Source organism: Phyllostomus discolor, chromosome 2 (assembly GCF_004126475.2).
Source record: "Phyllostomus discolor isolate MPI-MPIP mPhyDis1 chromosome 2, mPhyDis1.pri.v3, whole genome shotgun sequence".
Classification (NCBI taxonomy): Eukaryota; Metazoa; Chordata; class Mammalia; order Chiroptera; family Phyllostomidae; genus Phyllostomus; species Phyllostomus discolor.
The window spans coordinates 140,577,179-140,596,141 of record NC_040904.2 but is presented as its reverse complement, the minus strand read 5'-3'; the positions used below and the strand labels follow the sequence as shown (position 1 = coordinate 140,596,141).

Genomic DNA, 18,963 nt, shown 5'->3' with positions numbered 1-18,963 from the left:
AGAAGGTCATGCACTTTTTCCAAGACCTTAAAAGAGTCTAAAGAATAATAATTAAAACTTTGGTATTAAATAAAGAATAGGCAGATAAATTAATAGAAGAAAATAAATAGTCCAGAAAGACCTAGTATATTTAGAGAAATCCAGTAAATGATAAAAGTGATGTTTTGAATAATAAGGAGAAGTGTGAAGTATTAAAAATTAGGACTGTTTATTGCTTCAAATGGCAACAAGCAAACAAACAATAAAGGATAGATTTTATCTTGTTATGTAAAATAAGTAAATAAATCCCAATGGATTAAAGATTGAAATACTTAAAATAAAAGCAGAAAAACACATTATAGTTGCAGAAGAAACTATGAATTTGTAAAAATAAGAATATTGTTGGCAAACACCTGTGCATGAATGACATAAGAAACTATAATAAAGCTGTAATGCAAAGAAATGAGAAATTTGATTACCAAAACAAAAATCAATTTTATGTATGGTAAGACATTAGAGTTAAATTGATAGAGTCAAAGACAAACAACAAACTAAGAAGAAAAGTTTAATACGTACTGCAATAGGCCACATATAACCTTTGTTTTTAGTATAAAGTATTTTTATAGGAAAGTTATATAATATGAAAAGGCATTTAATAAAAAGGTATTTATAATGGTCAATAAACAAGCAAAGGATCTCAATTTTACATATAGTTAAAGAGATCAAAGTAAATACTATCAAATATTAATTTATATCTATCAAAGATAAGATAAATGGTTTGATAGTATCTTGCGGTAATGAAAGTAGAGAAAACAGAATTGTTTAAACATTTTTGTTCAGAGTAGGAATTGATATAATTAGAGGACAATTTGGGAATATCTTTCAAAATTTGAAATGCATAGTATGATTTGGGAATTTTATTGCTGGTAATATACAAATACATTTTAACATACACGCAAAAAGTTGTGATATTTATTCAGCCTTTTATTAAAAATGAGATTAATTTAAATCTTTGCACATTATATATTCAAAAAGTGAAATACTACATGGCTTTTTAAAATAATGAGCTAGGTATTTTTGTTCATGTTGATATGGAATGATACAGGTAAATAAAGAAAGCAATTTGCAGAATAGAATGTCTGTCATCCCATTTGTGATTTTTTACAAGTATGTACAAAAACTTCTGCAAACATATGTAAGGATATATTAATAATCACTATTGCTAGGTAGTGAAACTATGGGATAAGAGGGAATTTCTACTTTAGTTTTGTACCCATCTGTAATGTGGAATTTTATATCATGAACTTCTTTGTATTATATTTATAGTAAAAAAGTAGTGGTAATTTAAAATTGAATAGCATTGATTTCTTATATCTTTTTCTAGATAATAATAACAGAGTGAAGTTGATAGCTGATGCTAGTATTCCAGGATCAGATTACATTAATGCCAGCTATGTTTCAGTAAGTTGCTACTTTCAAATACATTTTTATATAGCATAAATACTGAAATTATATTACTCTTCTACGTAAAACAGCAAATTCATTACAACCTCAATGACTCTTGATGTGCCAGCTCTAATAGACACTGCATCTTACCACCCATCATTTCACGAACAAGTGGCAGATGTACAACTTCAGGTCATGTATCTGCTTGTCATCTTGCTATTTCATAGTCTCCTTTTCAATGTATGATCTGTATACAATGAGTCCTGCCTGTCTTGCTTTCAAAGAAAAGTTAGGTGAATGGACAGTTATATCTGTATAATATAAAAATCTATTATGCTTTTTTTCCCTTCTAGATTTGCTGTCCTTCAAGGGGTCTATGATACCATGTTCTTTCCTATATCCTCATCTTCCTGTAGAATGTGAACTTTATTGCTGCTACTTAATAAACATATATCCTAAGTGAATCACAATTTCCAAATTTGGGAATTGTGACATGCCTAATATACTTTCTTGCATATCATGGATAATAAATGCTTGCTGAATTTTATTGAAATGGACTGAAACCAAATTGTTTTAGGAACTTTCTCTCCCTCTCATTCTCCATGGCTCTTGTGTTCTGTCAATGCTCACCAATACCATGGTCACACAGAAACCTTACATGCTCTTAAAACCTCCACTTGAGGTGGTATAACCATGAAATTTCAGAGTAGGAATTGCCCTTGTGGTTAATTCAACTATTCACCTTGAAACTCTTTCTTAAAATGTTCTGATAAGTAGATGTTAGCCTCTCTTGGCAGTGATTCACCCACTTCCTTCTAAAGCAGATGATTCTATTTTTGAATGACTCTAATATACAGATTTTTCTTTAATGAGATATGGGCTTTAATTCAGATACTTGAGAGTTTCCTCTTCTGCCCACACTCCCATAGATCTTTTATTCTTGTCTATTCAGAGGTCTTCTCACCCAGGCCTGCCATTCCCTTTGGTACCATTGGGGTTCTGCTTATGCAATGTTCTGTGCTTTCCCCAACATCAGACAGAAGTGTCCTGTGTTCCATTATCTCCGAGACTCTGTTGGAGGAGGCAATTCATCCTAAATTCTATATTATTGACAATCATTCCAAAATTATAATCATATGTTAGGTTTTGTTTTGAAAAGAATGAATAATTGGAGAATAGGTTTTTTAAAATAGGGAAGTGATGTGAGGAGTGGGTGGAGAAGTTAAGGCATCCATTGAATTTCATCCTATTTTTATGCTGGAACTTAAAAAACAAACACATTTACTATTATGACAACATAGTTTCTTCATTTATCAAATGACTGATTTCCTTGAAAATGTAATTCTCCTCTAAAGATTTTTGTGAAATCCTGTGCTTACTAATTTTCATTATAACCTAAATTTTGTAGCATATTGAAGTTTTGCTTTGACTTCCACAATTATACATATGTGCATTTAGATATTTAAATTTAATCAATGCTCTAATGATCTAATGCTCTAATAATTATTTATTGTGTTATAAAACAATAGAACAAGACAAAAGCAAATGGTTCTGTCACTAACCTATTGATTTGTACAATTTTTAAATTTATGAATTGGTAGATACAAATTAATAGCTCACATTGTCTAATTTTTAACCAGAGGTGGGGTGACAGTACAGGATATGCATATGGTTAGGAATGAAACCAGTTTTGATATGTCTTAACAACCAGGAGATGATAATGCAACATGAGCAATAAACTAAGAAGTCTGAATATATATATACATATATGAGAATACACACACACACACACACACACACACACACATACTCAAATGGTATTGTAGTATAAAGCTTACAAGGTCACTATGACCCGAACACAGAGATGTGCATAATCATTACTGAGCTTCATGGTAAGCAGGTCCAAATGGAAAGCACATGAAAGCAGGTCTGGCAATGGAGTGGGCAGTGCACAGGGTGGGGCAAAAGTAGGTTTACAGTTGTTAATAAGGAAAATACTACAGTAATAAATAAATAATAACAGAAGAATGAACTCTGTTTTGCATACTCACAATTGTAAACCTACTTTGCCCCACCCTGTATCGTATTGTCCTTACTTTTCAGGTATATCTATCCTCTTTGCTTGAGATGCCAGGATCAGATGGGAATGGACACAGCCTAGACACATAGTGGTCCTCACTGCTCCATCTCCAAATTCAGCCAGTCTTCAAATCAGAAAGAATGTTTGACACCTCAGTTTCTCCTTACTCCCCAGTGGCTCCTCTATCTGAAAGTTCATGAACAATTGTCCCAGGCACAAAAACAGAGTCATCTACAAATGGTTCCTGCATTCCTGTTTCTTCAGAAGCTAGAGGAAAGGGGAGGAAGACTATAAAAGGAGGTAGGGAAGAAAGCAAAATAACTAGTATTCAGATGGAAAAGCAAAGATGTCTGGGAAACAGAAAGGAGAGGACCAGCAAGTGGTCTGAGAGATGTACTTTAAGACTCGGAAACTCTAGGCCAGGGTCTATAACTAGGTTAACGTACCATCAATATGTGCATCCTTCTGCTGTTCTTGAGAATTATGCTCCTGGAGCTAGGACTCACAGAGAACTTGAAAAATTTTTATGAAGAATGAATTGTATGAGGGAGGTAGGGAGGAAAACAGATAGTCCATCCCTGCAAACAACCACTAAGTGTACAAATGAATTTAGCAATGTTTTCATGAGAGTTAACAATAAAGTGTTATATAATGAGACAAGAGGAAGGGAAGGTCTCAAACCCTCCAAATTATCTATCCTTTCAACCAGATGCTTGAAATTACATTAACTTGATAATAACTTTTACTGTAATTAGAGATGAAAGATGAAAGGTTGTGATGCAAAAGAGCTTTAATACCAGAAATACATCAGAAATACCAGATTTGTTCCCATTTTGATCAAATATTATAATAGCTAAGGCCTAAGGCCACTGAGTCCCTGCAAAAATGACCAAGAGAAATTTGATCAGTTACGGTCACTACACTTGCCCTTGGAATACTTCCTTCACTGGCTTCTGGACACCATTTTCTCAATTTTTCAACTACAGCTTGTCGACTCATGTCAGTCTCACTGGTTCTCTCTGCTCTCCTCAACTACCAAATATCGAAATCATCTACAGCCCATTCCTTGAATTTAGTTTTCTTCAAAACTCATTTCCTTAGTAGTATCAGTCATTCTCACGATTTTAAGTAAGATCCGTGTGGTAATTACTCTCAGATGTATGTTTCTAGCTTAAACTTCTTCCTGAATTCTAAAATCTTATACCAGATTTCCTGCATGACATTCCCACTTGATTATCTAATAAGAATTTCTAGTTTAATATGCTAATAATGAATTTCTAATTTTCCCTTCAAGTCTGCTCATCCTGAAGCCTTCCCCATCATCCTATGGGGTCACTATTGATTCCTCTAATTTCTGATACCCAACATCCAATCCATCAGCAAATTCTGTTTGCCCTGTCTTCAAAATGTATCCATTGCTATCACTCAGCTACCCGCTGGTTTGGTTGTTGCAATATCCTAACTACTCTTCCTCCTTTCACCATTAACCTCTTATAGGTTAGTCTTACAGAAACCAGAGTGAAACTCTTAAACCACACACTCTACATATTTATAAATTTTCAATGGCTTTCTGTATCATTCATAATAAAAACTACAGTCTTATCTTTACCTGTAAAGATCTAAAACATCCTTATCCTTCCTTCCTTGTTCTTTCTGATACTATCATCTAATACTGTTCCCCTTAATGTACTCCACTCCAGAAACTTGCTATTCCTGGGACAATCCAGACACATATCTTCTTTAACACTGTCACACTTGACTTTCTTTCTATGTGGAACACTTGCCCCCCAAATAATGTAGGGCTCTCTTTCTTTGTCTCTCCTCAGATGCCACCAAGGAGTCTTTTCCAAACCCCCTATTTTTTTAAAGCCCTCTCTCAAAGCACATATTACTTTAAAAATTTCTACATACTTTGCTTGTTTAGTAGACATAGTAATAGGCTTAATGTTTATTTCTCTTAACTGGAATGTAAGATAAAAGAGGTTAGGAATTGGAGTGTCTGTTGTCAGTGATGAACCCTCAGCTCCTAGAGCAGTGCCTGGCACATATTAGGCACTTGTAAATATTATTTGAATTCAGGAGTGTACATACTTTAAACACTGTGAAAAAAAAATTGACCAACACATTAATGGTTCTTCATTCTGGATAGTGAGATTATAGGTGAGGTCCTCATTCTATTATATATACTCTTCTTAATTTTTCAAACATTGTATACTGAATATATATTGCTTTTTTAGCCTTAAAAACCCAAACTCTTACTATGTAAAACAATTGAATAGTCATGTTCACTTTGAGACTGGAAATACAGAAATGCCTTAACATATAATGTATTTAAGAGACTTTAAGTTTTATCCCAGAGACTGCCATTGGCTAACACTCTAATTTGGGAAAGTCACATTAAGTGCTTCATTATACTTTCAAGTAAAATAAATTGCTTGACATTTAAAATGTGTATTATTCTTGTATAATACTATATTCTCTGGCTACTGAGATATTTCTGATTTTAAAGCAAATTTTACTTTTTATTCCTATTCCTTTAAATATTTTGATGTTTGGAATAGATGTAATTTCATTACCACCTCTTTTTTTTATGCAGTAACTTTCTTTAAGAAAAATCCACAGATACAGCTCAAGTTGCATGTTTACATTTCAGGTAAATGGATGAAGTGTTAGAACAACTTGATAAAATGTGCAAGAGCTGTCATAATAGAGTTGAGACAAATCTCAGGTCTTATATTAATATTGGCTAAATAAACCTTCATATTTCTCCACCCAGATTACTTTTTTCCTTTCCTTCATTCGTATTTTTATTTAATTATTTATTTTTTCAAATGCAGTTTACACTTAATATAATTTTGTATTAGTTTCAAGTGTATGCATAGTGGTTACACAACCATTATCTTTAAAAATGTTCCCCTTGGTATTTCTAGTACCCACTTTGCATTTCACACAGTTATTACAATATTATTGACTATATTCTCTATGCTGTTTTACATCCCCATGACTATTTTGTAACTACCAATCTCTACTTATCAATCCCTTCACCTTTTCACCCAGTCTCCCAAACCCTTTCTCTCTGGCAACCATCAGTCTGTTCTTTGTTTCTGTACCCCACATCACTCTTGGTTCAGAGCTCTGGAAAGTAAACACTAATACTACAGTTTAAGTAGATAATAATTTATTGGAGGAAGAGTATGAAAATATCTGCAAAACCCATAACTATCAATATATGACAAAAGCAGTGGAGTGGGTGAGGCTGCTGACTCTGGACTCACACCAGCTGTGAGACCTTGAGGAAATTACTTCACATTTGTAAGCTTTGGTGTCTTCATCTATTAAATGAGGGTAATAATAATACAAATTCACAAGGGTTTTTATAAGAAATAAATTAATGAAAATATTTAACTATAAATTGCTTAGTATATTGTCTGGCATAAAGAAACCATTTGATTAAGGTCAACATTATTGCTTTTTTTTAGTGTAATACTTAATGATTTATTGAAAGTTAGGAATACATTTTAAGAATGATTATATAGTATATTACATTAGGTAGTTAAAATTATAGATTGGAAATTTTGAGTATCTAATATTATTTAGCATTCAAGCTATACAATATTTAATAATATTAGATCATTTTACAATTAATATATTTTTGAATACTGCTCAGTAACTTAAAACTACTATAGATATACATTATATACATATATATTGATGCAGTGTTGTATTCATGTCCTTCTAGGGTTACTTATGCCCAAATGAATTTATTGCTACTCAAGGTCCATTACCAGGAACAGTTGGGGATTTTTGGAGAATGGTTTGGGAAACCAGAGCAAAAACTTTAGTAATGCTAACACAGTGTTTTGAAAAAGGGAGGGTAAGTTTTTCGAAAATCTTTTCACAAAATGTTATTTTACAATTGTGTTAATATGTGTGTGACAATTTCAGCTAATTCCATGAGTCATCAATAACTTGGATATCTATGAGGCACCTTTCACTTAATAGCAAAAACTGCTGTATATCCATGTAACAGTGGTTCTTACGGCTGGTGATTTTTCTCTGAATCCAGATCCGATGCCATCAGTATTGGCCAGAGGACAACAAACCAGTTACTGTGTTTGGAGACATAGTGATTACAAAGCTAATGGAGGATGTTCAAATAGATTGGACCATCAGGGATCTGAAAATTGAAAGGGTAAAAAAATGGTGGGGGTGGGAACATGGCAGTAAATATGAGTGCTCTAAATGTCTGCAGTAAAATTAATTTCCAGAACTATCCTTTTAATAATACCTATGTAGTCAACAAAGCCTTCCTATTATTTTCTTAAACAGGAGTTGTGAATTGTTATCTGACTTCAATATCTGTGTCACTGTGTTTGAATTCCACATTACATGATTAAAGTTTATATTAATCAATTAGCATTAAATTCTTAGGTAGAATTTAATACTTAGGAAGAATTTTCTTCCTTAGAAAGGAAGAAAAGAAAGATATAACTAGATCACTGGCTTTATTTTACTTGATAAAGAAACTACAATATTTGACTTAGAAATTTCCCAAATCACTCATCTGTCTCTACATCCTAATAATTTGATTTTTATTTAATCCAGAACGAGTACAGAAGTGACAGTGTGGGATCCCACTCTATCAGTTTATACAGGTGTCTATACACATGGAAAATTATATAAGGATCTTTATCCTTCTGACATTGTCAGACACCCAATAGCTGTGTTTTGAGTAATTGGTAAATATGTTTATTTAAGTTTAGAGTCAAAATTGTTTCAAAATCTACTATTCCAATGTTATAAAATGTTATGCTGCATTTGAATATAAGTATTCTGTATTATCATCACTTCAAGTGTTTTTATTGTTTCTATTCATCCTAAAAGGAAATTTTCTTTACAGTATCAGTAATGAAAGACTTTTCTTACAGGATAAATGAAAACTTTTTTTTTGTTTGGTAAACAGTCATTTTTTAAAGATCACCTTCAAAAGCTAAGACACCCGCCGTCTCCCACCTTCACTGTGGGAGATAACTGTAAATAACTTAAATAACTGTATCATGCTCCTCTGATCTGTCACTTTGTTTAGCACGGGGACTGCATGACTGTTCGACAGTGCAACTTTACTGCGTGGCCTGAGCACGGGGTTCCTGAAAACAGTGCCCCTCTGGTGCACTTTGTGAAGCTGGTTCGAGCAAGCAGAGCACACGACACAACACCAATGATTGTTCACTGCAGGTAAAAAGGACGTGTTATTACAACCTCACCTGAGACACTATAGTCTTTATGCTCCATGTGGTCTTTTTATTATCATGATGCCATTGATTATTTTTCTGGCAGAAGTTAATGTAGATTCATTCCAGATTATACTTTTCAGATATTTTATTGGCTATAATAAGAAAAAAGATGTAGCTTTATAAAAGTTCAGATAACACAAATAAAAATGAGTGCTGAATGAGTCTAAATTTTAAAAAGTATACTTATAAAAGTATATATATGTATATAAAGACTTTTCCTGAATTCTTGACTAGATTATGCCTTTACAGGTCTTTAAAAATTAAAAATGATAGCCTATCATTAACGTATGTGTGTTTTTGTGTATATGTGGAAGATTTTATGAATTTTATGGATAAACATCTGATTTTTTACTATTTCAGTTGGTATGAGTATACTACTGTAATTTAAATGCATCTTGTAAAAGCAAATTTTTAGATTGGAGTTGCAAAGGATAAGTGAAAGAAAATGAAGATCAATTTAAGTGACCAATCCAAGCATAATTCCAAATTTTTACCAAGTTTTAGCTACTCAAATGTCTTCCTTTGATCTGAGCCTCTGAACATGGTCAATAGAATGAGTATAAATTGGGATTTTTCCCCTTCATTATTTATACTGGCATTTGTTTAGTATTTAGAGTTTTTTCTAGACAGATGATATGATTTGTGTTTTCTAAATGATGTATCTAAACCAATTTCAACTGGAGTCTCTTCAATAATTGGAGTTTGGAGATTAGAGAAAAAGTGCGTGATAACAGATTTTAATGATCCACTTACATAAGATACCTAGAATAGATAAAGTAATAGAGACAGAGAGAGTGGTGGTTACCAGGGACTTTGGGGAGAAGGAGAGGAGAAGTCAATGTTTAATGGGTACAGAGTTTCTGTACGGGATGCTGATGAAGTTCTGAAGTGGACGGCGTGGTGGCTGCACAGCAGTGCAGGGCGCTGAGTTGCACACTGCAAAGTGGTTAAAATGGTCAGTTTCATGTTGTGTGTCTTTTACCATGATAAGAACTTTTTTATTTAGCAATATATTTTGAACACATGAATCTTAATTATAATAATTCAATAATTAGTTTACTAATAATTTTCTAATAGGTATATAATTAGTGTGGTTAAATAAGAAAATATCAATTGATCTAGTTTTTTATCTTTTTAGAAACAACTCAATATGTAATTTAAATGATTGTACATTTTCCAAGAATATTTTGGGTTTTTTAAATTATGAGTAGTATAGAAATGCTTGCTCATGATAAAATATCTGAACAATGTTGGTATTTAAAAAGCATATAGAACAAATGGATGCAACTAGAAAGCATTATGCTAAGTGAAATAAGCCAGGTGGTGAAAGACAAATACCATATGATCTCACCTTTAACAAGAACCTAAAGAACAAAACAAAAAAATAAGCAAAATATAACCAAAGACACTGAAATAGAGAACAGTCTGACAGTGTTCAGAGGGGAGAGGAGAGAGCATTTCAGGGGAATTTCAGGAGAAAAGGGGAAGGGTTTACAGGAAGAAGTATAAAGGGCACATGGATAAAAACTAGGGGTGGGTGGAAATGGGAGGGAGGAAGGGAGGGCTGGGTAGATGGGTTGGGATGGGAGTAAAAGAAAATTGTACTGCAACAACAATTAAAAAATATTAAAAAAGAAAACTCATTAAAAAAGCATATAGAACAATTAGCAAAAACCTCATTCTTACCACACCAATTCCATTTTCCCTTCACACACATAAAATTTTTAACAAAGTACTATACAGTATAAATGATACAGCAGTATCTAAATTTAGTGATTGGTTTTAAACTGCATCATTATTGATTAAAACCTTTAAGGGATAGTAGTTGCCTTCAGCGTCTCTGTATTTTCCATATACACTGCCACTGGCACAAAAATCCTTTGAAAAACAAAAGCACCTCTCTTAAAACTTCAAAAACAGCAGAGTCTCCTTTGTTGTGATTTAAAATAGATAAATGAGAAAAGAAAAAGGTATGCTTATACTAATAATTATTTTTAAATATCATTTTAAACCTACTAAATTTTTATTTCCAGCTCTGACTTCTCACCTCAACTTTAATTAGACATATATTTAACTTTCAATTCAATATGACAACCTGAATAGCCACAAAATTCTGAAAATTAAATGTGTTCTAAACTAAACATTTGATTCAATTTCCAAACTCCTTCTCTTCATCACCATGTTTGTAAATAGCAAGTCCACTCTGCTTGGTCCAAAACCTCTGGACTCATCCCTGACTCTTCTCCCTGTCTCACATTCAACGTCCAACCCACAAGCTCAGACCGCTGGCCCCCTCACCTCTCTACTCCACTCTCCTTGCCCTGATCTCCCTGCTCCGCTTTGAACATACAGAACATTCTCCCACTCAGATCTGTTCTTCCACTCCCTCCAGCTGCTGTGCTCCTCTCCCAGGTACCCACATGATGCACCGCCTAACCTCATTTAAGTTTCTTTGCAAATGTTACCTTACCCGAGAAGCTGTCTCTGATGACCCTGTCTTGCCCTATTAGTTTCTATCTCCTTAGCCTGACTCGCCTATCGTCATAACACTTCATTTACTTATTTCTGCCAGGCACAGACTATGCATGCTTGCTTGTGTCACACTAAATCTATCCTCTAGAGTACAAGCTTTATATGTGCAGGGACTTTGTATTGTTCACGGTTACATTTCAGATGCCTGGGACAGTGTCTGGCCCTCAGAATATATTGAATGATGTAATGACTGATTACTCTGTTCAGGCATATGTGTATATGTGTTATCACAATTGGATTATGTTGTAATGCTCACTACTTCTTAGGTCAAATCATAGGAAACTGATGACTTCTCAAACCTTTTCTCACCTACAAAAATGGCAGTTTCATTGCTTAAAGTAACATTTATGAGACGAGGTGACCTTTAATATGTCTCTTTCTATTTTTAAATATTTATTTCTTATATTAACCATTTAAATGCCCACTGTCTTTCTAGTGGAATTTGCTGAATGAACCTTCTCATGTTTACCACTTAACACTTTCTGTGGAGTACATATGTGTCCTTGGGTTTTAAACTAATTTTTTAAAAGGAAATAGTTTCTTAATTTTATTATTTGTAAGAAGTAAAAATAAATTCTACCAAAAAAGTACATGAGAGAATTATTCAGTATCATGCAGTAGAAATGCTGTATGAGCTAAATATTTGACATTTTTAATGGTTAACACTTCTATTAGGAACCCAAAATATGGTCATTAAAAGCCTCTGGTTTTAGGGATTTTCAACAATTTTAAAAATATTTTTCATAGTTATCCAACTACAACCCCTAAAATATTATGAAAGATTGTTACCTCTTTTAAACAAACTCAAATATTTGATAATTAATAATAATCATTTTGCCCTGTTTAAACCCTCTTGGTGACAATATAAATCCAGAGAAACTCCCAAAAAATCTACCTCCAAATAAAAAGTAACTTTAAAATGTATTGCTATCATAGCTCATTTTCTTCATCACCATCAACACAAACTGCCTTTTCCTGAATAATTTTCATGTAATTTCACTCTTTCTGCAGTGCTGGAGTTGGAAGAACTGGAGTGTTTATTGCTCTGGATCACTTAACACAACATATAAATGATCATGATTTCGTGGATATATATGGACTAGTAGCTGAACTGAGAAGTGAAAGAATGTGCATGGTACAGAACCTGGTAAGATCTAAAACTGTGAGCACTGTCAGCTCCAGAATTTCTACATGGGAGGATCTTAGTGGAAGCAATCTGGTGGCATGTGGACTTGAAATTGTCTTTGCATAGCAGACACTCTCTTTTCCTACATTGTGAACCCCCTTTGGGAAACCACAGGGTCGGGGGTGTCTTTGGGAGGGCAGCTGATGGAGATTATAGGAGAACTGAGGCCCATATGCCACAGTCAGCCTTCAACAATGCTACTTGACTGTGCATCATTATTTCCTTATACTTACAGGTGTATAGAAAATAATCCATACCATTGAGTTGCTTTTAGCATTTTACAAGTTTGGGGAGCTTATAAAATGAATCAAATCAATCTCTTTTGTAAACATGCTGAAAGTTATAATAGGAAAAGGTTTAAAATATTGATGGTTTTGGGGTTCTATTTCACTTGTCCATATGTATCCCTATTGCATATTAGTACCAATAATGGTTATTTTAGTATATACTAAGTAACTAAGAGACTTTTTGTTTTGCTGTTTTGGTGTAGAAGTAATAATATTGCTACAACATATAGATTTTTATTCCTTAAAAATCACATAGTATGATGGTAAGGAGCCTAAAGACCCTCTATGGAGTGTCCAGTGCATTCCAAGTGCTATACTAGATTCTTTACATGTATTATCTTACTTAATCCATTATTTGTAAAGTAGGTCCAATAAAAACTAACCAACAGGCTGGGTTTTATTGGCTGTGCTATGCAAACACAGAAGCAGATGTTCCAAGTAGTTAAGTAATATTCTAAGGTTATACTATTCATAACTGTCAGACCCAAATGCCAACCCAAGTGTAACTGCAAGATGCTGCTGTCTGTATTTTGGAGTTGGAATCTTTATGCTATATAAGCAGAAATTTTCTCGCAGTAAATATATCTGTTGTTACAGTATTTTTTCAAGGTATATCCTAGAAAACGTGAATGGCACCACAGTTGTTAAAAGTGTGAGAAAATAGGTTCTTTGCTAAAATAAGTTTTAAAAAGAAGTTAAACTGGTTTTCTTAGAATCTCATAGAGCCTCTATACCAATGCACACTGAAAATTACAACTGCAGAATACAACGTCTTTGGACTGCCCACCCCTTTCAGGAAAAAATGCTTGAGCATTCAACTCCAGCATATATGCATTTATTTTTTGTACATTGTACAATTATGTAAATTCTCTTTTTATTGTTGTTCAATTACAATTGTCCCAATTTCCCCCCATTGCCCTCCCCTGCCCTGCCTACCCCCATGCTCCCTCAGTCAGAACATATACAAATTAAGAAATGAAAAAACATAAGATAGGTAACTAATATTTTGAAAACCTTGCTAATTATGATAGCTTTTTGTTATCATTAGGTATTTTTAAAAGACAAAATATATACTTAGCAGAGGCTAATTCTGTTTTTAAAGTAGTTTTAAATACATATTTTAAATTATACCTATTTTTAAAGTAATCTAGTTTACTATAAGAGGATTATATTGGAGTACAAGGAATGTCACCCCTGCCATTATCTTGTCATTCACCTGGGCTTGCACGATACATATTATCCACAATTTCTTTGTGGGAATCTTTTTAAGCCACATCAATTCTCCAATAGTTAGGTATAACTAGGTAATGTAATCCATATCCATTCCTTTCCATGCCAAAAAAGAACAAATGAGTGAAATGTTACTCTTCTCTCAGGATCCTTCAGAAATGGACTTGTGACCATGGTTGTCTTCCTAGGCATGCAAACCTGTGCAGTCTCACAGGTCCTCATTCTCAAAAGGGCTTTGCACCTGATTTATGTTGGTGGTTACTGTCTTCAAAATATTTGATAATTTTTTAGGAAAAACAATACATTTTCATTTTGTAGTGGGCCCTGCAAATTATGTGGCTGATTCTTGTCCAGGGGTCTTATAAGGGCTCCAGTATCAATCCAACTATTAACCATTATTAAAACTCAAATATCTTCTTATTTCAGTTAACAATAAGATAAATAGAAAGCTGATTTCCTTTCATGAGCTTTGGTGTACACATGTGCACTGGTGATCAATGCTCTTGACATTGATTGAGATTGGTTGGCTCTCTTGAATAGAATAAAGTGGGGACTGATTAGGATATGGTATCCTAGAAGCTATGGTCAATCTTCAAATAAAAGTTTAAAAAAATTGCCATACTCTAAAACTTTGTAGAACTGAATTTTGTACAGAGTGTGCCCAAGAATGCCTGTTAAAAATTTCACGTAATTTAGTATTCAATATATGCTATAATCTTCATACATTCTGCTTGTTTAACCAGCTAGAGCAAAATGCTGCATTTAGGTAAGGGAGTGGAAAGAGCATGAATTTTGGAGTTGGAGAACTAAGTTCAGAATCCAGCCCCACTAATTGCTGCCTCTGTGATTTTGTGTAATTAACTTCTCTGAGAGATATTTTTAAACAGCCATGTTATGCTTTTCACACGTTTGCTGTCAGGATTAAATAAGAGACAGTATGTACAACACCAAGCATGCAGTTAGTGCCCAGTGGGCAGTAAATGTGTGGCAAGATTCTCCTGGGTCCCTCCTTACTGACAAGCTGGTACTCTGAAGTTCTCTTTGACCCAACTTAATTTCCAGGGGTCTTACTCTTTACTGTCTTTTCTCTGTGATAAAAGAAAAAAAAGATGAAGAAAGAAAGAAAAATGGAAACTGAGAAAAGACTTCCAGTCAAGATGGCAGCATAGGTAAACACAGCTTACCTCCTCACACAATCACATCAAAATTGTAACTAATTATAGAACAACCATCGCTCACAACCATCAGAAATCAAGTTGAATGGAAGTCTGATAACTACAGAATTAAAGAAAGCACATCCATCCAGACTGGTAGGAGGGGTAGAGATGTGGAACGGGCTGGTCCCACACCCACATGTGGTGGATAAAAATTCAGGAGGGATATCTAGGGATCAAGGAGTCCAAGCTACACACCAGGCCACCCAGCCCAGGGTTCCAGTGCCAGGAAGGTAAGTCCATCTGCATAATTTCTGGCTGGCAAAACCAGAAGGGATTAGGTCAGTGGAAGAAACTTCTAGAGTTCTAAGCAGTTCCCCTTAAAGAACCCACTCACAGACTTATACATACTTACTCTCTCTGAGCTCTAGCACCAGGGTAGCAGGTTGAAAAGCACCAGTGGCATACAGGGAGAAACATCTGGCATCAAAACAGGAGCCAGGAGACAGCTATCTACCAGACAGAAAGGTGAACAGAGGCCATTGTCCCTTTTGTGAGCCCTCCCTACACAGAACCACAGAGCTGGTAGGTGGGTGCCACATCTGAGATTATATCAACCTGACTAACATGGTTTGCCATGCCCTGGAGATCCCCTGAGACTCCATCCCACACAATTTATGGCCCCACGCAAACTGTTAACCATGACTTTTCCATATGAAGGGCTGGTCTTGGCTCATGCTTCACAACTTCCCATAGCCTATCAAATAAGTAACAGCTGAGACCTGGCACTAGCAGCAGCCAGCCTAGGTTCATAACTTGGCTTCACCTGGAAATCTCCAAGCCCAGTACAAGTAGCAGCCATATAAAACTGCTTTATAGCTCAGGCAGGGTGGTTCTGGGCAGAACACAGGTGGGGGCTGACCTTGGCTTGCACCACCTGAAAGGCCACAGAGCCTCTGCACCCAGTGGACAGCTACAGACTGCATCAGAACACCACCATCTTTTTCCTACACAGCTGATCCTCTACATAGGGTGGAGGTTGGTGGTCAGTGGTCACAGTCAGTCCTTGCAACTGACTTGCCAGGACAAATCCCTCCCATTGATCTGCCAATAGCAATCAAGGCTTCACTACAAGATGAGGGAATACTCAGCCCACACAAAGGATGTACCTCAAAAGGGGAGGCTGCACCACTGGACCCTATAGGATACCTACTACATTAGGCCACACTACCAAGATAGGGAGTCACATCAGCTCTATCTAATACATAGAAATAAACACAGGGAGGCTGCTAAAAAGAGGAGGCAAAGAGACATTGCCCAAGTGGAGGAACAGATCAAAATTCCAAAAAAAGATCTGGATGAAATTAAGAGGCAGAGTTCAAAACACTGGTTTATAAGGATGCTCCAGGAACTTAGTGAGGACTTAAACAGCATAAAAAAGATCCATTCAGAAACTAAGTATACATTAATTGAAATAAAAAAACAATTTACAGGGAAACAACAGGACAGTGGATGAAGCTGAGAATCAAATCAATAAGTCAGAGCAAAAAACAACCAATCAGAACAACCAGAATTAAAAACAATCCAAAAACAAAAATGGGGATAGTGTAAGCAGCCTCTGGGACAACTTCAAACATTCCAACATTCCCATCATAGGGGTGCCAGAAGGAGAAGAGAAAGAGAAGGAAATTAGAACTCTATTTGAAAAAATACTGAAAGAAAACTTCCCTAATTTGGTGATGAAAATAGACATGCAAGTCCAGGAAGCACAGAGAGTCCCAAACTCAATGGATGCAAAGAGGCCCACTCTAAGACAATCAGAATTAAAATGCCAGAGGTTAAAGGTAAAGAGAGAATCTTAAAAACAACAAGAGAAAAGAAGTTAATTACCTACAGGGGAGTTCCCATGAGACTGTCAGTTGATTTCTCAAAAGAAACTTTGCAGGCTAGAAAGGATTGTCAAGGAATATTCAAAGTCATCAAAAGCAGGGACCTATAGCCAAGATTGCTCTAACCCTGCAAAGCTATCATTTAGAATGGAAGGGCAGATAAAAAGCTTCCCAGACAAGAAAAAACTAGAGGAGTTCATCATCACCAAACCATTATTATATGAAAGGTTAAAAAAGACTTATTTAAGAAAAAGATAAAAAATATGAATACTAAAATGGCAATAAGCACATATCTATGAACAATTGAATCAAAAACATACTAAGCAAACAAAAAGAACTGAGACGGAATCATGGATACTGAGAGTGTTTTGATGGTTGCCAGATAGGAAGGGGGCTTAGGGGAATGGGTGAAGAGGTGAAGGGATGAAAAAGTACAAATAGGTAGTTATAGAGTAGCCATGGGGATGTAAAGTACAGTACAGGAAATGGAGTAGCCAAAAAACTTATATACATGACCCGTGGACATGGACAATGGTGTGCTGATTGTCTGAGGGAGTGGAGGCTGCTAAGTGGAGGCACACTAAGAGGGGAAAATTGGGACAATTATAATAGCATAATCAATAAAATATAATTTAAAAAAATGAAAAGGGGAAATGATCACACCTTGGCTCCAGTCCTTGCAAACCAGCATTGCATTGCACAAGAGTGGTTTCTTACTTTCTTCTGTTGCACTTGGAAGTGACTCAAGTTTCCGTAAAGAATGCTCATGTCTCAGCACATATTACAGTAGCCATCAGCAGGGGTGGGGAGATTGGAACCTCAGCAAAATATTGTCACAAAATGGAACGGCAAAAGCAGGGCATGACCCCAACCCAAGAGAGAGCTTTATCTTTCACTGTCTACAAAAAAAAATTAATAGAAGCCCCAAGAGATTACTTTGAAAGGACTTTCTGAAAGAATGCTCCGCAGTGATGTAGTGTTCCTGAGGTGCTGTTGCTGTGTCACATAAGGGTTAATCTGGATGAGCCTCTTTCCTCCTCTGGTTCTCCTGGGAGTTCACCGATGTGAGCAAAGTAAAAGAAAAAAAAAACAACTAAAACTAATGGGTGCCTGGTTTTTTGCCTTTACATATAGGCACTTTACATATAGCAAGTCTTTTAAATCTTACCACACTGGTTTTATGATCCTCAATGATAAAACTCAACATCAAAATGTTTAGTTCTTAAGATACAACATGTCTGGGGAAGAAACTGAAAGTGCACTCTTCACTGTCTCTTTGGCAGTAACACGCCATGGCAGAGGCATCTTGGAAAATGTAGTACTGCCCTGTGAGCTCAGCCTGCCCTGCTGGTGGAGTTTCCACCCATCATTCTTTCCAGTGGAGAAGATGGACACAGTCAGAAGCTTCACATATCAAATGTGACTTTAAAATCAAATGTAATTTTTTAAAAAATACCAGAACTCATAAATCTAACTGAGGAAGAATCTAATCTTTCTTTTCTTTTCAAAGAAATTATAGTGTGCCAATATATTTCTAACAATAATGTTATTCACTCTGATACGTGTTCGGAAAAACTCTCTTGGAGTTACCTTGAGAAGTAATTTACTAGCAATTTCAATAGAATTTTCATTACTTTATAACCACACTTTGTTCCTTGCCACAATTGAATTATGTAACTTGATCATCCACCTCACTTACAAAACTTGATCCCTAATGACTTCTGGATGGATGTATGTTCCCCACAAATGAAAGCTTTCCTTAAATGGTAGAGACTGGCTAGCTATGAGAATTAAATGAGACTAAGTCAACAACCATTTATTATGCAGCTACGACATGCCAGGCACTATTACAGGTAATGGGAATTCAGCAGTGAATATGAGAGTTA

At 35.2% G+C, this 18,963-nt stretch overlaps 1 protein-coding gene across 1 annotated transcript in view; it reads left to right on the top strand.

The window, feature by feature from the left end:
• The window catches only part of PTPRQ (protein tyrosine phosphatase receptor type Q), a 250,188-nt gene that overhangs the window by 228,538 nt on the left and 2,687 nt on the right, over nucleotides 1–18,963 (top strand). The window contains exons 55-59 of the mRNA XM_036018637.1: nucleotides 1,364–1,440; nucleotides 7,245–7,379; nucleotides 7,572–7,697; nucleotides 8,592–8,740; nucleotides 12,343–12,478. Of these exons, the coding sequence (XP_035874530.1) occupies nucleotides 1,364–1,440; nucleotides 7,245–7,379; nucleotides 7,572–7,697; nucleotides 8,592–8,740; nucleotides 12,343–12,478 (623 nt within the window). The remainder of the gene's footprint in view (nucleotides 1–1,363; nucleotides 1,441–7,244; nucleotides 7,380–7,571; nucleotides 7,698–8,591; nucleotides 8,741–12,342; nucleotides 12,479–18,963) is intronic.